The 25,703-nt window shown below is 49.2% G+C and overlaps 1 protein-coding gene and 1 pseudogene across 1 annotated transcript; one reads left to right on the forward strand and one right to left on the reverse strand.

Annotated features, from left to right (window-relative positions):
• The first annotated feature begins 758 nt into the window (after positions 1 to 758).
• On the forward strand, positions 759 to 9,519 carry KLF17 (KLF transcription factor 17). The gene is made up of 3 exons (XM_058660850.1): positions 759 to 766; positions 7,427 to 8,282; positions 9,320 to 9,519. The coding sequence occupies exons 2-3, from the start codon at positions 7,442 to 7,444 to the stop codon at positions 9,517 to 9,519; spliced, it is 1,041 nt and encodes a 346-aa protein (XP_058516833.1). The 5' UTR covers positions 759 to 766; positions 7,427 to 7,441.
• Positions 9,520 to 13,475: 3,956 nt separating this feature from the next.
• LOC101527239 (RNA-binding protein 39-like) lies at positions 13,476 to 14,446 on the reverse strand (annotated as a pseudogene).
• Positions 14,447 to 25,703: the final 11,257 nt, after the last annotated feature.

Raw genomic sequence — 25,703 nt, forward strand, 5'->3', positions numbered from 1 at the left:
TTCAACCAGTACAAATTCCTGATGAGCAAAAACTGATCCGGTAAGTTCAGCGTTGTAGCCCAAGGTCACAAAACAGTGCCCATTCCTCCCCAAACACATAAATAAATAAGGCTTTGGAGCTCTAATCCCACATGAAAAGATGTGGTGGGGGCGGGGGGAGGAAGACCCTTCGCTCCCAGAGCTGTTGCATGAGCTTGGCCGTAGCGGTGTTGGTGTTGGATTGTAAGGGGTGTAGGCTATCGCTGTCCTCTTGTGCAGAGGCCCTACACCTGCCCTGTCTCTCTCTGCAGCCTGCTTCCCCATTTCTCCACACTGAGGTCCAGAAGGCCTGGCAGGAACCTCAGAGCTTGGTGTCTCAGCACTTCCAACCCCGCCCCTGCTTGGGTCAGAGTATGGTGTAAAGGGGAGGCTAGGACAGTCTCAATCATTCTAAGAAGTGGTGAGGATCTGAGATTCCTTGCCAGTGACCCTTGCCTACCCCGGGGCATATTTCATCTTGGTGGGCAGCTTAGAGCAGGGCGGGTGGGGCGGCTGATGGGCGGGGTTCGTGGGTGCTGTCTTGGCTCCGCCCTGCCCGTGTTGATAAGAAGCTGAGTTCAGCGATTGTGGCGATTGTGGCGTGGCGGCTCCAGGTCGCTGGTGTGCGAAGACGCCTAAGGGACTGATCTCCCCAACCTGGAGACTGAAGGGAGTGTAGGCTCAGGTGGAGATGGACAGAGAGGCGAAGGAGGTGGATCCGTGGTCTACTACGAGCCAGTTGGTCACAGTGAGTTCGGCGTCCGGCCTGGGCCGGGGATGGGAGCTCGGGGAGGGATTGGAGGATAGAGGCAGAGAAACGCAGACATGGTAGCACCTGCGTCGGGATTAGAAGCCCGATGGGGAGGCTTAGAAAAGGGAAGGGTAGAAGGAGATTTAAGGACATAAATCATTCGTTTATTCAGCAGACACTCATGGTATGGTGGAAGCTTGTTTGGGTGCTGAGGGTGATAAGAGGGTTCCAGACCACTTTCTAAGGGAACGTCTTCGGCTTTCTGGAAAGCGTGAACAAAGTTAGGAACCAGAAGCCAATGGGACACCAGAGAGGGTAGGCTGAAATATTTATTGGCGCCAAGGCTCAGAGCAGACGCTTGCTGGGCCCTTGGGAACACAGGGCTGATTTTGCCTGGGGACAAGCGGAGGTGCCATTTTGCGAACGAGTAAGCAGCAGGGTGATTAGCGGCTTGAGGAAGACGGACTGGGGCTGCGGCAGTGGATGGCAGAAATATTGAATCAGATTTGGCTCCAGAAACAGCCGAGGGTGAGGGTCTGGAACTGGGGAACCGGTTTGGGGCAAGGGTTTCCAAGTCCAGGGCCTTGAGATCGATGCCTCCACATAGGAGGGACTGAAAGGTGAACTGCGAGGCCGAAGCCAAGAGACAATGAGAATGGCGGACAGGTGCTGGGGCAGAGAGGACGGAAGCCATTCAGACAGCCACGGAGTTGGTTACTCAACAGTTGATGATTTTTAAATGTAATTTCACACAATTAGGTTTGCATATTTAATAGTATCCCGGTGGATGTGGGCTGGATCCAACGTAGTAAGTTAGAAAGCTATTGCTTATCCAGCGGGATTACAACAGCAATCGCAGGGTCCAGCAAGATGGCGCAGTGGCTAAATCCTCGCCTTGCTCGGGTGCCTATTTGTATCCTGGTTGCTCCACTTCCCATTAAGCTCCCTGCTTGTGGCCTGGGAAAGTGGCAGAGAATGGCACTAAGCCCTGGGGCTCTGCACTCGCGTGGGAGACCCAGAAGAAACTCTAGACTCCTGGCTTCGGATTGACTCAGCTCCGATGGTTGCAGCCACTTGGGGAGTGAAATCAGTGGACAGAAGATCTGTCTCTCTTGTATGACTTTCCAATAAAAATAAAATAAATCAGCCCAGCTCGGTAGAGTAGCGGTTAAAGTCCTCGCCTTGAACGCGCTGGGATCCCCTATGGGCGCCGGCTCTAATTCCGGAGGCTCTGCTTCCCATTCAGCTCTCTGCTTGTGGCCTGGGAGAACAGTAGAGGATGGCCGAAAGCCTTGGGACCCTGCACCTGCGTGTGGGAGACCCGGAAGAGGCTCCTGGCTTCGGATTAGCTCAGCTCCAGCCTTTGCGGCCGCTTGGGGAATGAACCATCGGATAGAAGATCTTCCTCTCTGTCCTCCCCTTTGCAAATAAATCTTTAAAAATAAATAAATAGGACCTGGCGGCATGGCCTAGCAGCTAGAGTCCTGCCTTGAATGCCCCAGGATCCCATATGGGCGCCGGTTCTAATCCAGGCAGCTCCACTTCCCATTCAGCTCCCTGCTTGTGGCCTGGGAAAGCAGTCAAGGATGGCCCAAAGCCTTGGGACCCTGCACCCATGTGGGAGACCTGGAAGAGGTTCCTGGTTCCCGGCTTTGGATCGGCGCAGCACCGGCGGTTGTGGCCACTTGGGGAGTGAAACATCGGATGGAAGATCTTCCTCTCTGTCTCTCCTCCTCTCTGTATATCCGGCTTTCCAATAAAAATGAATAAATTAAAAAAAATAAATAAAAGAAATTGGTCCTGGTGTGGCATCCTGATGGCTAAAGTCCTCACCTTGCACAGGCATCTCATGGCAGTGATTCTTGTCCTGGCAGCCCTGCTTCCCATCCAGCTCCCTGCTTGTGGCCTGGGAAAACAGTTGAGGACAGCATGAAGCTTTCGGACCCTGCACCCACATGGGAGACCCAGAAGAAGCTCCTGGCTCCTGGTTCTGGTCGTTTTGATCACTTGGGGAGTGAATCAGCAGATGGAAGATCTTTGTCTCTTTTGTGTGTATCTGACTTTCCAATAAAAATGAATCTTTAAAAATAAAATAAAGCTGTAAATCTGCCTTTCCAACATAAATAATTTATACGTAAAGATTTATTTTTATTGGAAAGTCAGATTTACAGAGAGACGCAGACGCAAAAAGAAAGATCTTCAATCCATTGGTTCAGTTCCCAAAGGGAGCTGTGCTGATCTGAAGCCAGGAGCTTTCTCCAGGTCTCCCACACGCAGGTGCAGGGTCCCAAGACTTTGTGCGGTCCTTGACTGCTCTCCCAGGCCACACGTAGTTTGCTGGAAGGGAAGTGGAGCAGTTGGGATACAAACCGGCACCCGAAGCGGATCCTGGTGTGTGCAACGCGAGGACTTAGCCTCTAGGCTACCATGCAACATTAGAGGGAGCTGAGCTCTGGAGGATTTGGGATGGGAAGTGGTATCTTGTGGTGGTCTTGCCTGGTGCTTAGTGATGTTATGCATCTTTGACGGTACTGATTGGTCATCTGTTCTTTGGACACATGTCTGTCCAGGTCCTTTGTCTACTCTTGAGTTTGCTTTTTGTTGTTTATAAGGGTCTCTATCACTTGCTGAAAAAAAAGGCCCCAGTGGATGATTTTGACACCCTTGACAAATCACTTGACTAAATAGGGATGTGATAGGGATTACCTTGAATCTATAGGTGGTTTAGATAGTATTGATATCTTAATATTAAATTTCGAATTCATGAATGTAAGGTGTCTTTAATTTCCTTTTAAAAAATATTGTTGGGCCTGGTGTAGTTACCTAGTGGCTAAAGTCTTTGCCTTGCATGCACCGGGATTCCATCACTGGTTCCTTTTCTGGCTGCTCCACTTCCCATCCAGCTCCCTGCTTGTGGCCTGGGAAAGCAGTGGATGACAGCCCAGAGCCTTGGGACCCTGCACTCTTGGGAGACCCGGAAGAAGCTTCTGGCTCCTGACTTCAGATCATCTCAGCTCCAGCTGTTGCAGCTGCTTAGGCAGTGAAACCAGTGGATGGAAGATCTTTATATTTCTCCTTCTATCTGCAAATCTGACTTTTCAGTAAAAATAAATAAATCTTCATTTTAAAAAAAGATTTATTTATTTTGATAGGAAAGGCAGATGTACAGAGAGGTGGAGAGACAGAGAGCAAGATCTTCCATCTCATGATTAACATCCCAAGTGGCCACAACGGCCAGTGCTGCGCCAATCTGAAGCCAGGAGCCAGGAACTTCTTCCCCAGGTCTCCCATACAGGTGCAGGGTCCCAAGGCTTTGGGCCATTCTCGACTGCTTTCCCAGGCCACAAGCAGGGAGTTGGATGGGAAGTGGAGCAGCCTGGATTAGAACTGGCGCCCATATGTCATCCCGGCACATTCAAGGTGAGGACCTTAATCATTACGCTATCGCGCCAGGCCCTAAATAAATCTTTAAATACATGCATATTTCATTGCAGTTAGAGAAAGGGGGAGAGAATGAGAAGGAAGGAAGGAGAGGCAGAAGGTAGAGAGTCAGAGAGGAGAGAGCTTACCTGGTTCACTTTCTAAATGGTTGAAATGGTCAGAGATGGGCCAGGCCAAAGTCAGGGGACTAAAACTCCATCTGGGTCTCCCACATGGGTGCAAGGGCCCAAGTGCCTGGGTCATCTTGCACTGCTTTCCAAGGAAGTGGAGCTGGAGCCGAGTGAGGGACTGAGACGCTGAACTGGTACTTGAGTGATGCTGGCACGTTAGATGGTGGCTTAACCGGTTGACCCAGACGCTGTCTTTAACTTGTTTCAGCAGTGTTGTGTAGGTTATTGTTATTTGTTTGCATTTAAGGTTTATTTACTTGAGAGGCCAGGAGTTAAGCTGCTATTTACGATGCTAGCGCTGTGTTTCAGAGTGCAGTTTCAAAACCTGGCTGCCCTGGGTTCATTGGAGCTTCCTGCTGGTGTACCTTAGCAGGCAGCAGACTGAATCAGCAGGTGGAAGGTCTCTCCACCATAATTATTTGTAAGACAGAGAGAGTCCAGAGAGAGACAAAAAGAGATTCATTGGTTCATTCTCCAAAAAGCTGTTATAAGTCTGGGCCAGACTGAAAGCAGCAGCCTGGGCCCTAGGAGCCAGGAGCTTCTTTAGGGTCTCCCATGCAGGTGCAGGGTCTCAGGGCCCTGGGCTGTCCTTGCCTGCTTTCCGAGGCCAGAAGCCGGGAACTGAATGGGAAGCGAGGTTTCTGGGATTAGAACCGGCACCGACATGGGATCCATGCAAACTGAGGACTTGGGCCATTAGGCTACCACGCAGGGCCCACCAAGGTTCTTATGATGGATTTTTTCAATTTGTTTATGCTACTGTTTACTGTTAATTTTAGCCTGAAGAGACTCATTAGCATTTCTTTCAGGAGAGGCTTAGTCATTGATTTCTCAGTGTTTATCTGGGAGTGTCTTAATTTATTCGCTTGAAGGATTATCCTGTCAAATATAAGGTTCTGGTTGGTAGTTTTTTCGAATGTATCAGTCTTCTGTCTTGGAGCCCAGGTTTGTGATGAGAATTCTGCTGATAATCTTGTCTTCAAAAAACTCATGAAAAATATGCATACATTTAAAAACTTGCACCAAGATAAGCATGTTTTTAAAGATTTATTTATTTGAAAGAATGATAGAGACAGGGCGAGAGATGGTCCATTCCCCGGTTCACTTCCTAAATGATGGAGGCAGCTTCTGACACTGGGGTATTGATTTGGGTCTTAGATGCTTTAATTCTTTTTTAAAAAAAGATTTATTTTACTATTTTTTATTGGAAAGTCAGATATGCAGAGAGGAAGAGACAGAGAGGAAGCTCTTCTGTCTGTTGATTCACTCTCCAAGTGGCTGCAATGGCTGGAACTGCGCTGATCTGAAGCCAGGAGCCGGAAAGAAACCTTTTCTGGGTCTCCCACATGGGTGCAAGGTCCCCAGGCTTTGAGCTGTCCTCAACTGCTTTCCCAGGCCACAAGCAGGGAGCTGGATGGGAAGCAGGGCTGCTGGGATATGAACAGGTGCTCATATGGGATCCTGGGTGCATTCAAGGCGAGGACTTTAGCCGCTAGGCTACTGTGCTGGCCCTAGACGCACTAATTCTGATTGATCTTTTTGCTAATGTGCCTGGCAGGGCTGCAGAACCTGGGCAAAATCCTTGCCCCATGCTAGACCAGAATGTAGTTCTTGGCTTCTGGCTTCATCCTGGCCCAGACCTGACTCTGTGACCATTTGACGAGTGAAACCAGTGGATGGAAGATCTTTCTCCCTGTGTGTCGTTCTGTCTTGTAAATACATAAATACAATATATAAAAAGCATAATATAAAAAGCACTGTAGCTATTATCTGTTGCTGCTTGGGGTAAGCATGGATAGAAAGCTGACATCAGAAGTACAGCTGGGATTCCGATAGGAGCTGCAAGCTTGGCTTAACCACTTTGTTAAAAGCCTGCTCCTGGATACCCTATCTTCATCTGTTTTGGTTTTCATATTTGAAACAACCACTTGTTTCTGCACTACTGCAGTGAAGGAGTGGATGCGGTTGTGCAGCGGTAGGTTCTCTCTTGTCCTGCTAAAGGAGTGGACAGTTTGGAATCCTATCCTGATTCTGGACATCCTCACACAGTCCCTTCTCTGTCACTGTTCCAGTCAGTCGTCGGGGGACTTCCCAGACAGCTTCCCTTTCCCTTCTGCAAAAAGTGTGGTTCACATCTACCTCTCTCCCTGATCTCTTCCAGTGTTGTTCAGAACTGCCCTAGCCGTTCATACTCCTGGGAGACCTCCTGGGGGCCTGGGGGAGGGGGCTGAGTCATTGCCGAGCGTTCATAGGTTTTACTAAGTCCAAGCCACATGGGCTGCCTCCATGCATAATTTTCATCATTGTGGCTTTTTTTTTAAAGATTAGAACCAGCGGCCATATGGGATCAAGGCGAGGACCTTAGCCACTAGGCCACGCTGCCGAGCCCCGTGGCTTTTTTTTAAAAATGAGATTTATTTTGTTTTCATTACAAAGTCAGATATACAGAGAGGAGGAAAGACAGAGAGCAAGATCTTCCATCTGATGATTCACTTCCCAAGTGGCCACAACGGCCAGTGCTGCGCCGATCCGAAGCCAGGAGCCAGGAACTTCTTTCCCAGGTCTCCCATATGGGTGCAGGGTCCCAAGGCTTTGGGCTGTCCTCGACTGCTTTCCCAGGCCACAAGCAGGGAGTTGGATGGGAAGTGGAGCAGCCAGGATTAGAACCGGTGCCCATATGTCATCCTGGCGAGTTCAAGGAGAGGACTTTAGCTGCTAGGCCACGGCACCGGGCCCATTGTTGAGGCTTTTCTGCACCTTACACATATGTGTTGCAAATTGTGTGTTTTCTTGATGTCTTCCTGAAATGTGGGTCACAGTCTTTGTGTCTCTGTATGAAATAAAAACCAGGACCCTGCCAAGGAGGAGAGGTGGCGTGAGTCATAGCCAAGTGTCTAGTGTGCTGCTGGAGAGCAGACTCCAGGAAGGAATCCAGGCCTGAGCTGTTGGAGCCAGGTTGGAAGGGGCTGAGCGTGGGGAGGAGCCCTGTCTGGGGCTGGAACCTGCCCTGGAGTGTCCTCTACCAGATTCTGTCTTTGTCTTTCAGGATGCTGAGAGGCTGATGTCTAGCTTGAACTTGTCTCCGTCTTCAGGATGCTGTGCAACACATGGCTCTTGGAGCCCCAACCTGTCCAGCATGCAACAGTTTCCTCAGGGCGCAGAGATGGTTGGGACCCCTCAGGTGTCCCCTGAGATGTCTGGGTTCAGTGTGGGTGAAGCAGGGTCACAGTTCGGTGTGGCACTGCCAGACCATGGCACAAGCTATAGCTCCCTGACCACTCCCTGGCCTTCTGATACGTTTGATTGCTCTGGAGTTGCTCCCTCTCAGCCAGACCCAGTGATTTATGGGAATCCCTCACTGATGCACTTACAGCCCGTGATTCCAGGGATTCCCAGCGGGAGTCTAGGGATGCATCCTAGTGGGCTGCCAGCCTCAGCTGCCAGTGGGATGCCGATGATGTCCCACACAGGAATCCCAGTGATGTCTTACTCTGATTCCCTAGGAGTACCTCCTAGCAATACCTGTTTCACATCTACAATGTTCATGACCCCAACCATACCTGCCACTGAGGCCAGGGATATGGTTCCTTCTCTGGCTCCCCAGATGTTGCCCCCCAGAGCACCCTACCACCTGGGGATGCCCCTTGGTGGGTCCCAACCTTTGTTGCCTTTAGAATCTCAGCCATCTTTTGTGAGCCAACCCAATCCTCAGGCAGATGGCTTCCTCAAGGAGCAGCAGGCACCTGCTTCACAGAAAGCAGACAAGTCCCAGGCCAAGGCCCAGGGAACGAAGCCTGAGATGAAACCTCCCGTGTCAAGACCTTATGTATGCAAGTACCAGGACTGTGGAAAAGCTTACACCAAGCGATCTCATCTTGTGAGTCACCAGCGCAAGCACACAGGTGAATGTGGGGTTGGGTAGAGAGAACGTGGAGGAGTCTGTGGGCTTTCAGTTTTTGTGGAACCACTGATATAATGGTTTGTGATTAGCCCTGTATATATAGATTTATATGACAGGTAAAATGAAGACAGGGAGAGACATTCCATCTGCTATCTCACTCCCCAAATGGTCCTAACAGCTGGATCTGAGCCAGGCTGAAGCCAGGAGGCTAGAAAGAAGTGCGTTTGAGTCTCCCACATTGGTGGCAGTGACCCAAGTACTTGTCATCTTGCACTGCCTTCCCAGGTGCATTATCAGGGGAGCTATATTGAAAGTGAAGCAGCTGGGACTGAACCCTGGGATGTTCTCACTTGAAGGGGATTAGCCAATTGAGCCACTGTGCTAGGCCCATGATTTCTGCCCTTTTTCTTGTTGTTTCCAAAATCTCTTTCTTATCTCTGGGGGAAGGGGAGAGAAAAAGGGGGAAGCCATACCCAGCCTCTGAAATGTCCCAATAAACAGGGATGGGGAGCCACCACCCAATATCAACCCTGGGACCTGCTGTGGTGCATGTTCTGAGGGTACCAAGTGATTTGGATAGTTCTGAAATGCTGTTGATTTCATCAATCCGAAGGTGAGGCAGCCTTCCCAATGTCCATGGGCTGACATAGTTGACCTCAAGTCTCCATTCACCCAGATTTTTACTGTCATTGTTTGCTGTGGGTAGTTGTCCAATTTGTTCTGTTCTTCCTCTGCAGTGATACCAAATGGGCTGTCATATTCTCCACATGCTTCAGGGTCTCTGTCCACTGCTCTGCCTTTTTCACTCCTGCAGCCATTCGTCTTTTAAGCATGGCACCAAACTTTGTAGGCTCAATAACTTGCGTTATGTTATGACCTGTTATGGGGTAGGAGACATTCCTTCTGTGTGGCCCCCTCACTTGCATTCCTGTAGCTTCCCTTCTGATTCCTCAAGCTCCCTTTCTACCTCCTCCAGCTGGGCCACTCCCATTCCACCTGGTGGCTTGTTCTTCATCTCATTTCTCTTGTCCCCCCCAGGTGAAAGGCCCTATACATGTGACTGGCCGGGCTGCAGCTGGTCTTTCTTCCGCTCTGATGAACTTGGACGACATAGACGGATCCACACCAGACACCGACCATATAAATGTGAAGCGTGTGGTCGAAGGTTCATGAGATCCGATCATCTCCGACAACACAACAAGATTCATCAGCAGATGTCAGCGTCACCAAATCCATAAGGCAGAGGACAGATGGACGATTCTCTCACTGCTGGTCTTCAGGTCCAATGGCCAGTCCTCCTCATCTTGGTTTTTGTGCTAAAATCCTGCCAACCTCGAACCAGCTCACCTCTTTGTAGGCTTTGATGATGACTAAGAAATATTCTGAAGCCCAAATGAAGCTCTGCACTCAGGCAGGGCCTCCCCAGAAGCAATCTTGGATATCATCACCCCTTTGCAGCCACCTGCTTCTGCAAAGTTGAGAAAGTCAGGAACACAGAGCACAGCAGAGACTGGAGCTCAATGGAAAAAATTCTCCCCCTATGCCACTTCCCAGCTTGAAACCCTGTAGGGACTCTCTTTTACCTGCTGTGTAAAAGCCAAGTTCTTCATTCTGATCTATCAGCCAGACCAGGTGGAAATTCTAAACTCACCACTGCCTACACCTTATTTTCTTGTTCTGGAAAAAGAGAAAATTAGCATTGGACTGTATTGGACATGTCATGGACAATGCCAGAGTGTCTCTGGATTCATCTGCCTCATGTCTAGAGTTTATTTTCACCACTCAGACATGATGGCGTGTCTTCCACAGACATGGAGTTAACACTGAAAACTACTAGCAACCTGGGAGTGCAGGAGTACAATTTGACTAGAGGGAATGGCAAAGAGTAGAGGGATAGGCAAATAGTCCTCTTCCCTGCCTCCCATGAATTTCTGCCAAGCACAGTTTCTCTAGAAGGGTAGAACCTATGGGGAGACCTGGTGGACCTACTTGCTGTGCTTCTTTAAGGTCAATCAGGAGGAAGAACCCAAATGTGTCAGGCATCACCTGGCAGTACCCCCCATGTTTCACTCCTACTACCCCATTTTCAATGCTTCATGTGTATGCCTCCACAATAAAACAGTTTAAAAATTTCCCACAACCTTTATTTATCAGCCTTGTAACCTCCCGGGTTCTCTACGGCACCTGGTAGTCACCAGGTCATGTTTTCGGCTGTTGCTAGTTTACTTAGAAGTTGAAGGACATGGGGACATTAAACTGCATCCCAAAGGGAACAATGCCGCTGTGGTTTCTTCTCCCCCAACTAGCTCGGGTTCCTAGCACTCAGGTACCAAGCACAGGATACTCGGCCCTGTCTTGCCCTGTTCTCCCAGGAGTTGGGGGATAATGGGTTATCGCAACACCTCAGCCAGCTGCCTTAGGACCTCATGTTTGCACTCAGCAGGCCATTTTACTGACTAGACTGAGTGAGAGCAGCTTAGCCAAGGTTGCAGGTGGCAGAGATGGTGCCTTGTCAAGGCGTTACCTAAGCCCAACTGGGCACTGCACTGCCAGGTGACAAATGGGGTGGAATCAGAGCTGGCTTTTTTTTAAAAAACACATTTTCTTTTTCTTCCTGTATCTGGGGAGTGGGGATTGTGGGGTGAATACAAGGGGAGAAACCATACCCAGCTTCCCAACTGCCTCAGTGTCCTGGGATGGAGAACTGCCACCCTATGTCATCCCTGGGTCCCCGATGTGGAGCATTTTCTGAGGGTTTTGCTCATGTGGTTGCCATAGTTCTGAGATACTGCTTAATATTGCCATTCCACAGATGAGGAAATCCTTCCAAGGTTCAATTGGTTGACATGATCCAGCTCCATTTGCCCAGAAATGTGCTGTCAAGCTTTGCTGGGATAGTTGATCAATTTGTTCTGCCAGATTTCTTATGCAAACTAATAGGTTTCACAGCCCAGCTCAGTCCTGCCTACCACATGCTCTGCCCTCACAACAGGGGAGCTGTAGTCCAGTTAGCAACCCCAATAACCCTCACTGGACCTACCTGCCCCATTTTTGGCCCTGTGCCTTCCAGCATGTGCAGTGCACTGGTCCGGTTTCAACCTAACTTAACCCAACTGACTCCACACTCATGCTAGTGGGTACCACCGCCTGTCCAGCCAGATCCGCCCCAAGTCCTAGGTTTTTTTTTTTTTTTTTTTGTGGTCTTTTAAAGAATTTTATTTGAGTGGTTCTTATAAAGATTGTTGCAATATGAAAGTCATTTGTTTGGTAGAAATATCAAGCTGTCTTGTCAAACGCTGAAGCAACCCAAAAATATATTTCAGAGCTCACAGAGCTTAAAAAGAGCAAAAATTATATGCAGCCAGACAAAACCTATTTCTGCATTTCCTATTTCTTAATCAGACTGCTTTGTGATCTAAACATCTTCAGGAAATGCAGGGATCACTTTGGAATCTTAAGACACACCAGAACACATAGTGTTTACAAAGTAAGTTTTACAGATACATTAATTGAAAAGATACCATCAGGAAACATAATCTTTTTTTTTTTTTTTAAAGATTTGTTTATTTTTATTACAAGAGAGGAGGAGAGACAGAGAGAGGAAGATCCTCTGTCCGATGATTCACTCCCCAGGTGACCACAACTGCCGGTGCACGCCGATCCAAAGCCGGGAGCCAGGAACCTCTTCTGGGTCTCCCACGCAGGTGCAGGGTCCCAAAGCTTTGGGCCGTCCTTGACTGCTTTCCCAGGCCACAAGCAGGGAGCTGGATGGGAAGTGGAACTGCTGGAATTAGAACTGGTGCCCATATGGGATCCCGGTGCATTCAAGGCGAGGACTTCAGCCACTAGGCCATGCTGCCGGGCCCAGGAAATATAATCTTTCTTTTTTTAAAGATTTATTTATTTTATTACAAAGTCAGATATACACAGAAGAGGAGAGACAGAGAGGAAGATCTTCCGTCCGATGATTCACTCCCCAAGTGAGCCACAACGAGCCAGTGCGCGCCGATCTGATGCCGGGAACCAGAACCTCTTCCGGGTCTCCCACACGGGTGCAGGGTCCCAATGCATTGGGCCATCCTCGACTGCTTTCCCAGGCCACAAGCAGGGAGTTGGATGGAAAGTGGAGCTGCCGGGATTAGAACCGGCACCCATATGGGATCCCAGGGCGTTCAAGGTGAGAACTTTAGCCGCTAGGCCACGCTGCCGGGCCCAGGAAATATAATCTTAAAGTCTCCTTTTTCTTGCTAAAATATCAGAATGCAAGATGAGATGTTACCCAAACAGCCCTTTCACTGTCTTAAATTTCCACACTACACATGTGTGCCAGGAATCTCTGCTGAACCATGAACCAAGTATAAACAATAGTGAAATGTAATTGTTGTGTAAAAAATTAGGCTTCCAAAATATTAAAAACAACATACATCCCTCTCTGCCTTTATACAGAAAGCACACTTGTTCCCCTAGAGCTATTCCTATAGACCCTTAATGTGTTTTTCTACATGTACATTTTAAAAGAACAAAAGAACAGCTTTATATACATTGGGATTTGCTAGTTACATTTTAATTTTTTCAAGGTAACAGGAATTGTATACAAATGACAGTAGACCCTTGCCTCTTTATTTTTATCTAAATAAAAGATAACTCAAGATGAATTCTCAAGAAACAAAAATAGCTATGTACACAGGGACTGTATCTTCCTTCATCGTCTACTTGGAACTGGTAGTTGTGTTGCCGTCATAGGATCAGGACACAGGTTGTGATAAGTTGGAAGAGGTACACATGCTGCTGTTATCATTTCCCCAGCAAACCACCTGCCATGCAATGCACTCGCAGCACCAATGGCTTCAGCAATTGATGGGCACTTCACATACACGTTGCCCTGAGCTGAATTCTTGTCAACATAAATATGAATCACTCCTCCATGCTTATTACATTCTTCAATCACATCATCCTTAATCTCTGTATCCCATTCAAATTCTTCTGTTTGAGGGTTAAACATATTAGAGAGCTGGAAACACTGTTGCAAGTGGCTGAGCAGAGGCAGCAGCAGCTAAAGCGGAAGCTTCAGTCTGTTGGGAAAATCTTGGTTGCAAATCTCCCAGAGCACCAAATGCCAAAGAACCACTCCTTTGCAGTGCTTACTGTGTTGCTGGAGGACTCTGCAAACCCGTATTCTCTGCAAGTCTTGCCATTAACTGCAGACCAGTTGTTCCCAATGAATTCCAGTCCTTTCCAGTTCATCACTATCCAAAAATGAACTATCACTGGAAGCATCAGTCCGCTCAGTAACATGACCAACCTTCATCGGCCTTCCTGCTAGTTCAAATCCATTCAGTTGTTCTAATGCCTTTTTTGGCACATTCTGAATCAGAAAAGGTAACAAATCCATATCCTTTCGAATGACCCGTTTCACTATCCGTCATGAACTGTATACTTTCAATCTTTCCAAAAGGCTCAGAGACTCCTCTAAGCATGTCCTCTGTTATGTTAAAGTGTGATGAGCCCACATAAAGTCTCACAGGTCCAGCACTCCCCTTTTGTCAATTGTTCGCCATTGCTGCAGCTCTGTTTTTCTCTTCCTGTGAAGCTTGTACTGTTTGGCACACCTGAAAGTCGCTGGCCCATTACTCCTGTTGCTAGAGGCACTGAGCTCACATCGACAAACTCCACATAAGCGATTCCCTTGGAACGTCTTGAATTTCTACCAGAAATCATCCGCACTTCTCGAACCTTTTCTACTGTAGAAAAGAATTCTTCCAAATCCTGTGGTCGAATTCTTGCTGCCAACTGCCTACAGAACACTGTCCGAGCATCTCTTTCCTCAGGAGTTAGATTATCTACAGGTTCTCTCACAGGGCTCTTGTCTTTTCTGAAGGGACTTTTGCTTCGGGAACGTCATCTGTAGGGGTTTCTGTAAGGGCCTTGGAATCTGCGGTCCCGACTTCTTGATTGGCTCTGTCTCCTTCCTTTGCTTCTACTTCGCTTCCTTTCCCGGCTTCTGCTCTTTTTCCTTTCTCTATCTCTGCTTTTCTTCCGTTCCTTACATTTGCTTCTCTTCCGTTCATGACTACGACTCCTGCTCTTGCTTTTTTCCCTCTTTTTGCTACGTTCCTCATGGCTATTTGCACTGCTCAACTTATTCTCATCCTTGTGGTTGACAGTTCACACTGGAATCAAAGGTGAATTCATGGGAGCAGAGGTGAGATATCGTTAGGCAAGTCTTCTTGTAGGGAGCCTCAAGCATGGCTTCAACAGCAATATCGTCTGCTATTTTCTCGCCGCGGTACCGCCCAGTCAGAATATCGGGCTCCGAGGGCGGCTAGGCCCAAGTGAACCTAGAAAAAACAATGGGATTAGAGCAGCCTGCGTGGGAGAGCAGGACGGAGGCCTAGGCAGCTCAGGATCCACCGCTGTGGCAGCCTCCACAAGCTCCCTGAAATGGCAGCTGCTACTGCTTCCCTGTACCCAGTCCTAGTTTTCATACTTACCAGTGGAAGTTGCAGCGTATCAGAGAGGTACCAACAGCCTCCCCACTGGGCCTACTCTGGGAGGATCTTGCATTCTGCATTTTAGCCTGTCAGGACTTGCCCCAGTCCCAGCACTTGCCCCAGTCCCAGCACTGATGCTGTAGCAAAGCCCAGCCCACCTGCCCTTACTCTTGCTCATGCCTGCACCAGTGGATACAGTTGATTAGCTCAAGTTGGCTTTCCTCCCCAGTCCACATGTAGGCCAGAAAGTGCTTTAGCCCTGCCCAGCTTGGTCTGTCCCCAGTCCCAGCTCTCATTCTCCCAAGCAGTGGTCCAGTAGGGGGTGGGGGTCCCTGTTTCACCTTGGCATTGGCAGGTGCTGAAGCCTGGCCTGGCCCGGTCTGTCCCTGTTACAGCTCTCGCTGGCAAGGGCTGCTGCCTAAACAGACACAGTAAATCCCCAGTTTTGGCCCTAATGTGAACTGGCCGGTGATGTGGCCCCACCCGGTCTGTCTTGCACCCCATCCTGGCTCTAAGATCTGCCACTGGGTGTGAGCTGGTATAGCTAGACGTCCCCCCCCACACACACCTAAGCCACATGTATGCCTGTGGGTACTGCAACCTGGCCTGATCTGGGCTGCTGATTTTTTTTTTTTTTTGGCTGCTTGCCTTGGTGCTTATGGTCATCTGCAGGGACTGCGTCCAGGTCGAGGAGCTCCCTAATTTCTCTATCAGTTCTCCTCCCAGTGGCAGTTCTTATGTACACTGATGGTTCCTTGGCCCAGGCTGACTTGGTCTACCACCTGTCATGGCAGGAACAGTGACCTTGCCAACTGGCTCACACCCATTCGGTTCTTACTGTTGGGTGTTATAGTCCAGCCACACCTCAGATCTGGTTTCTGTGTTCAGAGAAGCTCTCAGGGTCCAGTTTTTGTAGGAAAGAGGCGCCCTCTTCAGGAGAGTCAGGGAGTTGCTGCAGGGTGAGTAGTCTGTGCCATCTCAAACTGGGCAGCAGCACTTGTTGGCACATGCAAGACACAGGGCTGGGAGCAGTTGTGGTAGGGGAACTTGTGGATCACATTGCTGAGCTGCTGCTTCCATTGGTGAACGTGAGAGCTGATACTGAGTGGACCATACTGGGGTCAGGCACCACCTGGCAAGTGCCAGGACATTGGCAGCACACGTGTTTAGGTGTGTGGATGTACTAAGGTGGACTTTACATTTATTTGAGGTTTGAAATGCACTGTGACAGAAACAAAGAGATCCTCTATGCAGATCCACTCCCCTGAAAGCCACAACTTTTGGCTACAGTCTGAAGCCAGGAGCCTAGAACTCCATCCTAGTGTCCCACCTGAGTGGCAGGAGTCCAAAGAATTGGGCCAGCCCTCACTCTCTTCCTGACAACATCAGCAGGGCACTGGAGCAGAAGTGGAGCAGCCAGGACTCAATATGTTACAGAATGCTGGTGTTAAAGGCAAGAGCTTAGCCTGTTAACTCGTCCATACAGAATAGATCTAATTCTGGTTCTTGTTTTAAATTTTCTTTTTAATATTGTTTACAGCGTTCAGAGGGGTGCACACTCATGTGGGACTCTGACTGGGGGGAGAAGTATAGTACAGAAGAAGGTGGGTGGGGCATATATTTCCGTTTTGTTTTGCCTTTCTGCTGAGTCTCTGGAGTAAGAGTTGGAGGGGTTTGCTCCATGGTGTCAGATCACTACAGTATCTGGGGATGGGCTACAGTCACTTGATGATGTCTTAGAGACCTGAGATGGGGAAGAGTGTTCCAAGGAGGTCACCTGAATGGTCTTGATAGTTCTGAGAAGGAAGTTCTTAGTCTCATTGCTCCAGGGTTGAGAAAATCCAAGGTCCACTGTACATACATTTCACCTAAGTGCATCCACAGAACCAGGAATATGCTGCAAAGCTTGACCAGGAGAATTGTCCACCTTGTTGTGCTTTCCATTCTCTGACAAGGCAGCTGACAGTCCCTGCTAGCCTAGGTGAGCTGGTCGCCATTGCCCTGTGGGCATCTGGACATGCTGTTCACGGCACAGGTATCAGCAATTGAGGGGGCCCTGTCCTGAAACATGCACTCCAAGGTCAGACCACATATCTTGTGTTTTACCTGTGGCTGAGATTTAAGTCCAGCTATCTCGTTGGGGAATGCCCCAAGAAACATCATTGGGGGACCTCAGACACCTCTTGTGTGTGAGAGCCAGTGCAGGGTGAGGTGTGATTTGTCGCCTGCACCAGTCAACACACACACTGGTGGGTGCAGCTGCCTGGTCAGTTCCTCACCAGTCACACATCAAGGGAACTGATGGGTGCTGTAGCCTAGCCCAATTCGCCCAGACTTTATGCCTACCAGAGGTGCCATGGCCTAGTTAGGATGAGCCACAATAACAAAAACCAGCCTGCTACAAGCCCTGGTTTTGTGCATGCCAGTCTCCACTGCAGCCTAGCCCATCCCAGCCCATATCCCATCCAACTCTCATGCAGGTGTCCTATTGTTGTGGCTTAACCTAATCCAACCCACCCCCAGATATAACCCACACATGTGCCAGTGGGTTCTGCTATCTTGCCAGCCTGGTCCAGCCCCAGCTCTGGTTCTCATTCTAACTAGCTAGAGGTATCGCCCATAGTTCCCCTGCCAGGCATGCTTCCAGCCCCAGATTTTGTGTCAGCCAGTGCGTACTGCAGTGTAGTTTGGCAAGAATCATCCCCAGTCCTGGCACTCACTGGTAAATGCTACAGACTCGTTCAGACTGGCCCACCACTATACACAACTCTCATGTGAATCTGCAGGTGCCACAGCCTAGTCTAGCCTTTTCCACACTCGTTCTGGCTCTCATAAGCACAGATGGTGTTACAGTCTAGCCCAGTCTGGCCTACCCCCAAACTAGCCCACACACATGCCTATAGGTGCTAAGCCTTTCCCATCCTGGTCGATGCCCAAGTCCCAGCTCTCACACTCTCCAATGAGAACTGAAGCCTAGTAGGGGAGTCTCAAAATTTCCCCTACCAGTGCCATCCTCAGCCCGGGATGGTAAATGTGCTGGTGAGTTCTTCCGCCCAGCCTGGAACATCCAAAAATAGTCTCAACTCTTTTTTTTTTTTTAAACATGTATTTATTTTTGTTGGAAAGGAAAGTATACACACGGGACAAGAGACAAAGAAAAAGATCTTCCATCTGTTGATTCACCCCCAAGTAGCTGCAACAGCTGGAGCTAAGGCAGTCTGAAGCCATGAGCCAGGAGCTTCGTCCGGGACTCCCACACGGGTGCATAGTCTAGTACTTTGGGCCGTCCTCAACTATTTTCCCAGGCCACAAGTAGTGAGCTGGATTTGAATCGAGGCTGCTGGAATTGGAACTCGCCCATATGGTTTCCCAGCCACGCAAGGTGAGGAATTTAGCCACTAGGCTATGGTGCCGGGCCACACTCTCAGCTCTTGCTGATGTGTGTTGCATCCTAGCCCAGCCAGATGTGGCCCACATACATCCTGGATTTTATTTGTGGCAACGGGTGCTGTGCCCTGCCCAGTACAGCTTGCTCCTAGCCCAGCCCAAACACAGGCCGACCAGTGCAGCAGCCTTGCCTGGACAAGCCTTCTCTTGGTCCTGGCTATTGTGAGTCCCAGTGGGAATTTTGATCTGGTGGATGAGTGCCCAATCTCAGCCTCAAATTTCATGCATGTTGGTAGATGCCTTGTTCCTGCTTATGATCTGCCCTCACTTCTGGCCTTAGTATGTGCATCAGTTGCTGCAGCCTGGCCCAGCCTGGCCCCTTCCAGCCCTGGCTCCTACGAGTATCAGGTGAGTTCCACAGTGCAGCCTGCTTCATTCAGCCCATCACTACCCCCAGCTCTCACATGAACAGCCAGATGCTGCAGTCCCACAGAGCAAGCCCACGAGTCCCCTCCAGAATTTTCCCACAGATTCAGGTCACGTCCTGGTGGGTGTTGTGGCCCAGCCTGACATGGCCTACCAGGGAAGCACCACAGTTCTAGCTTCTGTATGTGCCAACAGGAAGCAGGTGATGCTATTTTGCCCAGCCCAGATCTCCTACATAAGCAGGTGCCTTGGCCTGACTCATACATGCCCTCTGCTTTCCCCCTCTAAACCACTCCATCTCAGTTTCCTCACCTAGCTGGGAGTGCAGTGGCCCAATCTGTGGATGGAGAATAGAATAGCTGGGACAAGAACCAGCACTCATATAGGATGCTGGTGTTTGCTGGAGGAGGATTAGCCAATTGACCATCACACCAGTCTCTAAGCCATTTCTGACAATCTCTCTCCCTAATAGTTTGTGTCTTGCGCAAGGGCAGGGACCTCTTTTAGCCACCATTGTAATGGGTATCACATGCCTCATGTCCCTCTGGTTCCTCCACGTATGTATCTCTTCCCTATTAAAAGTGATGAGTCACCAGCCAGACCTGTCATTGCAGCAAAGGGCCATCTGATGTGTTGGCCCTAGCTACCAGGCAGTGTGTCAACTGGAAGTGCTCTCAGAGATCAGCCCTAGCCCATCAAACTCAAAAATGGCCTGCTCAGACCCTTGCAGCATGCTTCACATCGGGGGCCTGGGATGGGTGGGAGGCTGCGTGGGGCTTTTCCCTTTGTTTCTCCCCTGACCCTAGATATAGGGTAAAAAATGATGATATTAGTGTGGAAAACAATGATCTGACCCACTTACCTGTAGTCCTTGACCCTTTGTACCCTGATCAGCTAAGTAAGATTATTAAAAAAAAAAAAAAAAAGACCTGCTCCATGGAGGCCCTCCTACCCAGATGGGAATGAAAGCCACTTCACAAGAGCACAAGGCCTCCCAGCTCTGGAACCAAGAATGAAATCAGAAACATTCCCCACCTGGCTTTTTTTAATCATGTCCACTCCCCAGTGTGAAGGCGCCTGGATGCACATTGAGGACATAGACCATGAGAGCCAAACAGGATGTGCTCAACATGGGATGGGAGCCCACAGGGCCCAACTCCCCTCCCTGGCAGCACTGAGCACATGGGGATTTTGTGTCCAGAATCCATGATCTTGCCCCTCACGGAGGGCGCCGTCGTGTAACTCTGAATCCTAAGTCCGGCACAGGGGATATCTCTTCCTGGGAGGGGATGGGAAAGGGCAGGACTTTGGGGTTGGGATGGGGGAAGCTGAGTCCCAGGAATCCTTCAACACTAACTCTGTCAGCTCCTGGAGGAGTCTCAGCCCCTGATACACACTCCCGCATCTCCAGGTTCCTTGGCCTGGGTCCCTGTTGTCTTGGTGCTCTCTCCCTGTGGCAGGCGCTTGCAGGCTGACTCTCCTGATAGCTTGGCCAGTTCCAGCCTTCTCTGCCTTCAGTGATCTTCCCTTTTGATTCCCCTGCTGCATGTATTCCAGGATTTCAGGAATTCCTCACAGCACACTCTTCCTAGATACCTGTAAACCTTTCAGTAGTTCCCTGACTCTCCAGCAGGGGGCGACTCTCCCACAAAAACTAGATCTAGAGAGCTTGTTTGAACATAGAAACCAGCCGCGATTCCACTCTGGGTGACCACCCTCTGGCAGTATGTGGTGCCTAAGTGGGTTCAGGCAATGCCTGGAGAAGGCACCATCTCTGCCAACTGCATCCTTGGCTAAACTCCTTTTTTTCTCTCGCAGTGCGGTCAGTAAAATGGCCTGCTGAGTTCAGACATGAGGTCCTATGGCAGCTGGTTGAGTTGCTGGGATAATCCATTATTGCCCCAAGCACAGGGAGAGTGGGCCAACTGGCCAATGAGTAGTCGGTACTTTGTACCGCAGGAGTCTGCGCTAGGTTGGGGAGAAGAAACATTTGTTGGCGAGGTTGTGGGGAAAAGGGAATCCTATTCCACTGCTGGTGGGGCTGCAGGTTGGTACAGCCACTATGGAAATCAGTATGGAGAACATTCAAACAACTCAAAACCGACATACCGTATGATCCAGCAATAGCACTCCTAGGAATATACCCAAAACACCTGTTTTATGAAAAACCAACATGTACCCCTATGTTCATAGCAGCACAATCAGTAATTGCAAAAACATGGAAGCAATCGAAATGCCCATCAGCAGAAGACTGGATAAGAAAGCTATGGTTCATCTACTCCATGGAATACTACTCAGCTATTAAAAAAAACAAAATGCAGTTCTTTGTGGCCAAATGGGCCAAACTGGAAACCATAATGCTAAGGGAAATGAGCCAATCCCAGAAGGCTGGATACCACATGTTTGCATTAATTTAAGAGGAATGATGTTATGTAAAACATATTATTTTATGTATGTTATGGTATATGTTGTGTATAAACTAAAACTGAATTGTCAATGAGGTGATCACAGAAAGTGGTTAAGAAATCGCATTTGTTTACAACATATTGGTTTCTCAATACTATATCTATTAATTACACAACGAAGTTAATTGTTGCTGATGGTATGTTGGAGCCTTTAGTTGATCAGGTTGATACTCTGATGGTTCTGCCCTCGGACCGGACCAGACAGGGTCTCCCCAAGAAGCCGAGGAACTTGACTGGACTATAAGATGTTGGACTCTATGTTTAGTTTATGTTTGCAAAGAGGGAATTTCAACTGTACTTGAACTGCGGTTATGCAACAAGGTGGAATAATCCACCATGGGGGGAGGGTGCGGGGAGGGGTGGGGAGAATCCCAGTGCCTATGAAACTGTATCACATAATACAATGTAATCAATGAATAATAAAAAAAAAAAGAAATTGAACCCAGGCTCTCTGACAAGAGATATGGGCATTTCCCTTCTAAGCCAAAGTTTCCTAATATTTTTTCAGTCCTTTCTTTCTTTATTTGAAAGGAGGAATTACAGAGAGAGGGAGATAGAGTGGCATGGGCCGGTTTACTCCCAAATGGCCGTGTGGTCGCAGGTTGGGTCAGACACACCCCAGGAACCAGGAGCTGCTTCTGGCCATCCCACAGGGATGCTGGTATCCAAGCAGGAGGACCATCCTCTGCTACTTTCCCAGGCACATAAGCAGGGAGCTGGAGCACAAGTGGGACAGCTGGGACTCAGACTGCCCACTTGGCATGCCGCTGAGGCAGGCAACTCATCCAGGATACCACAATGCCCATCCCAGCACTCAGATTTGGATCTGCGATGCAAAGAACCGTCAATTGGATCAAGGAAATAGCAATCCAATCAACGTTCCACCAAGACTGATGGAATAGAGACAACCTGTGAAAGATTGTTGAGGGTTTGAACGATGAGGACCTGACTGGTATTTCAGTACTGTGACATGAGGCATAAACACATCGGCAAGTGGTTTCAATCCATGCAAGGCTCTGGGTTTTATTTCAATAAAACACATAGAAGAAATGAATGCATAAGGGAGAGTGTTGGGGCACACTAGAGCAACGCGAACTGCCTATGGGTCTGTCCTGATTTTCCAAGCAGTATCATCAAGGCAGGCTAGTACCACATCCCACGGGAATGATCCTTGGGCCACTTTCAGGTCCCCACATTGCCCCTGTTCTGGCCCCTGTTCTGGCCCCTGGTCCAGTGGCCCATAGTGTGTTTTCCCCAGGTCCAATATCTTTAAAAATGAGTTTGGGTCCAAAGCCTTGTAGTCTGAGCTGTGTTTCAGCAGGGTCTTGGCAACACACCTCTGTCCAGCTCTTTCAGAGACCATGTCAGCCCAGGCATAGCAGTCCAAATGGCCACTGCCCAGGCCAGCCAGGACATTTTTCATGCCATTCATGCCTTGCCAAATGAAAATGTTGACTGTGTGCTACTTCCAGCAACGGAGAGGGGCCACAGCCGAACCCCACCAGCATTCATATTCTCTTGCCCATGGAGAAACTTGGACTAAATCCCACTTGAGGAGATGTCTCCTGATTTGGACAGAAAACCAGAAAAATGAGAAACAGGGCACAGTGCGGTAGTCTAGTACCTAAAATCCTTGCTGTACAAGTGCCAGGATCCTATGTGGATACTGATTCATGTGCCAGTAACCCTGCTGCCCATCCAGCTCCCTGCTTGTGGCCTAGGAAAGCAGGGAGGCATGACCCAGAGCCACGGGACCCTGTAACCATGTGGGAGACCCAGAAGAAGCTCCTGGCTTCTGGCTTCTGGCTTCAGATCAGCTCAGCTCCAGACAATGTGGCCACTTGGGGAATGAATCATCAGATGGGAGATCTTCCTCTCTGTCTCTTCTCCTCTTGGTATATCTGACTTTCCAGTAAAAATGAATAAATATTTAAAATAAAAAAGCAAGTTCCTAGTTACATGTGGTAACTACTTCCTTGACATCTCATTTTTAGTATATACACAACCGGCTGGCTGCTTTCAACCTAAAAATGGTTATAGGGTACTATTCATCTGTCCCGTGTCTACTTTCATTTTTGTAGTTAGCAGCTTATAGAACTCAAGCGTGATTTTTACTGAACTTTGCAAATTTTAGGAGAGTCCAAACAGGCTTATCACTCTAACAAGCCATATGTTAACGATTGAGGAGCAGAACCTTTTTAGGAGGGGTGTGCAGAGAAATCTTCAATAGCTTAGTGAGAAGTAAGTGATTCTTGTGTCCTACCTAGTAATGTATATGGTAGTCCAAGCTGACATTTTCCTGTCTGTGCTAAGCTTTCCTTATTGCTCTCTGTCTATCTGATCTAATTTTGGGGTCTCCAGAGCGACCCTGATGGTCATTGCAAGAGAGGGTGGAGAGCCAAAGTTGGAACTAAGTAAGGACCAGAGAAAGCTCCTCTCCTGAGTCCCAAAAGAAGCTGACGGTTCTTCTGTTTCTGAGGACGGCTGGCTGAGTTGCTGGGATAATCCATTATCGCCCCAAGCACAGGGAGAGTGGGCCAACTGGCCAATGAGTAGTCGGTACTTTGTACCGCAGGAGTCTGCGCAAGTTTGGGGAGAAGAAACCACAGTGGGATTGGCCTTTTTCGGCCATAATATAAAATCTTTGCATCCCTCAACCCCCAAGTTAGCTAGAAAGAGTCTAAAACATGAGCTGTGGCTGGTAAGTGCTAAAGAGAACTTTGGGGAGTTATGAGAAACCGAAATACTGTGTTTTAGTGGAGGTGCCCAAAGAAAGGAATGGAAATGGGTCAGTAGAAGTGAGACATGGTGGAACTTCATAGTGTGCTGCAGAAGTGAGCCGGTTCTCACAAAGTAGTGTATATCAACATGCTAATTTGAATTAGTGATGGAGCCAGCAGTGAGAAGGCCTAGCAAGGTGAGGCTCTACCTGTGGAGCCATCATCCTCTAGGGGAGAAAGTGGAGTCCTGGCTGCCCCACTACTGATCCAGCTGCCTGCTAACTGTCGGGGAAAGCAGAAGAGGATGGCCAAGTCCTCGGGTCACTACATCCACATGGGAGAACAGTAGTCCCACCACTGCTATCTGAATCTCAGCTAATCGTCTGAGAAGAGCAACAGGAAATGGATCAAGTTCTTGCATCCCTAACGCCTGCATGGGAGACCCATATGAAGCTCCTGGATCCTGGCATTGGCCTGACATACTTCTGATCATTGCAGCCCTCTGGAAGTGATCCAGCACATGGAAAAATCTCTCCCTGTCTCTCCCTCTCTGTCTTGGTAACTCTCACTTTCAAATAAATAAGTAAGTAAATAAATACTTTAAAAATAGAAATGAAATGACTTAAACTCGACAAAGGAAAGCAGAGATTGGTAGCATGGATTAAGATGAAGACCCAAGTGTATTGTTTCTGCCAGAACTCTTTTTAGGTGCAAAGACACACATTGTTGAAAATGAATTTGCCACAGCATCAGCTGGCAGAGGCTGGCACTGGGGGCTAATTCTGTCAAGTTAAACTGCAGAACCAGCTGGAGAGTGCATGATCCGGGAGTGAGAATGGCCTAGTAGGGAAACAGTGGGCACCTCCCTCTTGGGTTACCACTCCCACTGGAGAGCTTGAAAACCAGGCCTGGGGCAGGGGTGGCTGGACACAACAGCACCCGCCAGCATGTGTGTGGGCTGGATATGGATAGTAGGGCTGGTTGGGTTGAACTAGGTTTCAATGCCCATTGACATGTACGAGAGCTAAATGGGATGTGGGACAGACTGAACAAGTCTGTGGTACTTACTGGCAAGCATGGGAACCAGGATAGGGTGCAGGCCTGGTGGGGGTTATTGGGAGTCGCGCCGACTAGGCTGCAGCTCCCACTGGTTTGTGTGAGGACCGAGTATGAAATAGGCAGGATCAGGCTGCACTGTAAGACCCATTGGCCCAGCCAGGCCGGATCCAAGAACGAGGACTCAGCATGCCAGGACCACCGCCGCAAGGCAGTGATGGGGTCCCTGGCTATTTTCCAGGCCCAGGAGCTACCACCTCCGCCCTGGGTAAGCGTGCCACGAGGGAACCTGGGGAATGAACGGGGCCTTAGGGCTAGCTCCGCCCCATGGCCATATGCTAAGAGGCGGGGTGAGTTTGGGAGGGATCGGAACCTTGGAACCTGGACCAGAAGCCGCTGGGCTGCCCCACAGGACTCTGCGTGGTCCTGGGGGGTGGCCCAGCCAGGCCGGATCCGAGAACGAGGACTCAGCATGCCAGGACCACCGCCGCAAGGCAGTGAGGGGGTCCCTGGCTATGGGCGGTCAGTGCACCAAATGGTGCCAGGCTCTGCCTGCTGGCCTCCCAGCAGCGAGCTTCGAGTTTTTATTATCAGAAATCGCTGCTTAGGGCCACCCTTATATAAGGCCAGCCTTTGTGTAGGTGTGAGATAATTTTCTGTGTATTCGCAGTAATAGTAACCATAAACACTAGGGCAAGAGTGGGACAGAGACCTGAAGGTTTGAATGAGAGCACCCATAAGAACTATTAGAGCCAGACTGATCCACCAAACAAACCAGGACCCAGAAGCTCGAGAGGGCTAGTAGGGAGATAGCGGGCACCTCCTTCGTAGTTTCTTTTAGGATCCCCACAATCGAGCTTTTGGTCTCTGGAAGATA

This window comes from Ochotona princeps, chromosome 2, assembly GCF_030435755.1.
Source record: "Ochotona princeps isolate mOchPri1 chromosome 2, mOchPri1.hap1, whole genome shotgun sequence".
NCBI lineage: Eukaryota > Metazoa > Chordata > Mammalia > Lagomorpha > Ochotonidae > Ochotona > Ochotona princeps.

Coding starts and splice junctions, on each gene's coding strand:
- KLF17 (XM_058660850.1), top strand. CDS start 7,442: ATGTCTAGCTTGAACTTGTCTCCGTCTTCAGGATGCTGTGCAACACAT. Junction 8,283..9,319: donor TCACCAGCGCAAGCACACAG/GTGAATGTGGGG, acceptor TGTCCCCCCCAG/GTGAAAGGCCCTATACATGT.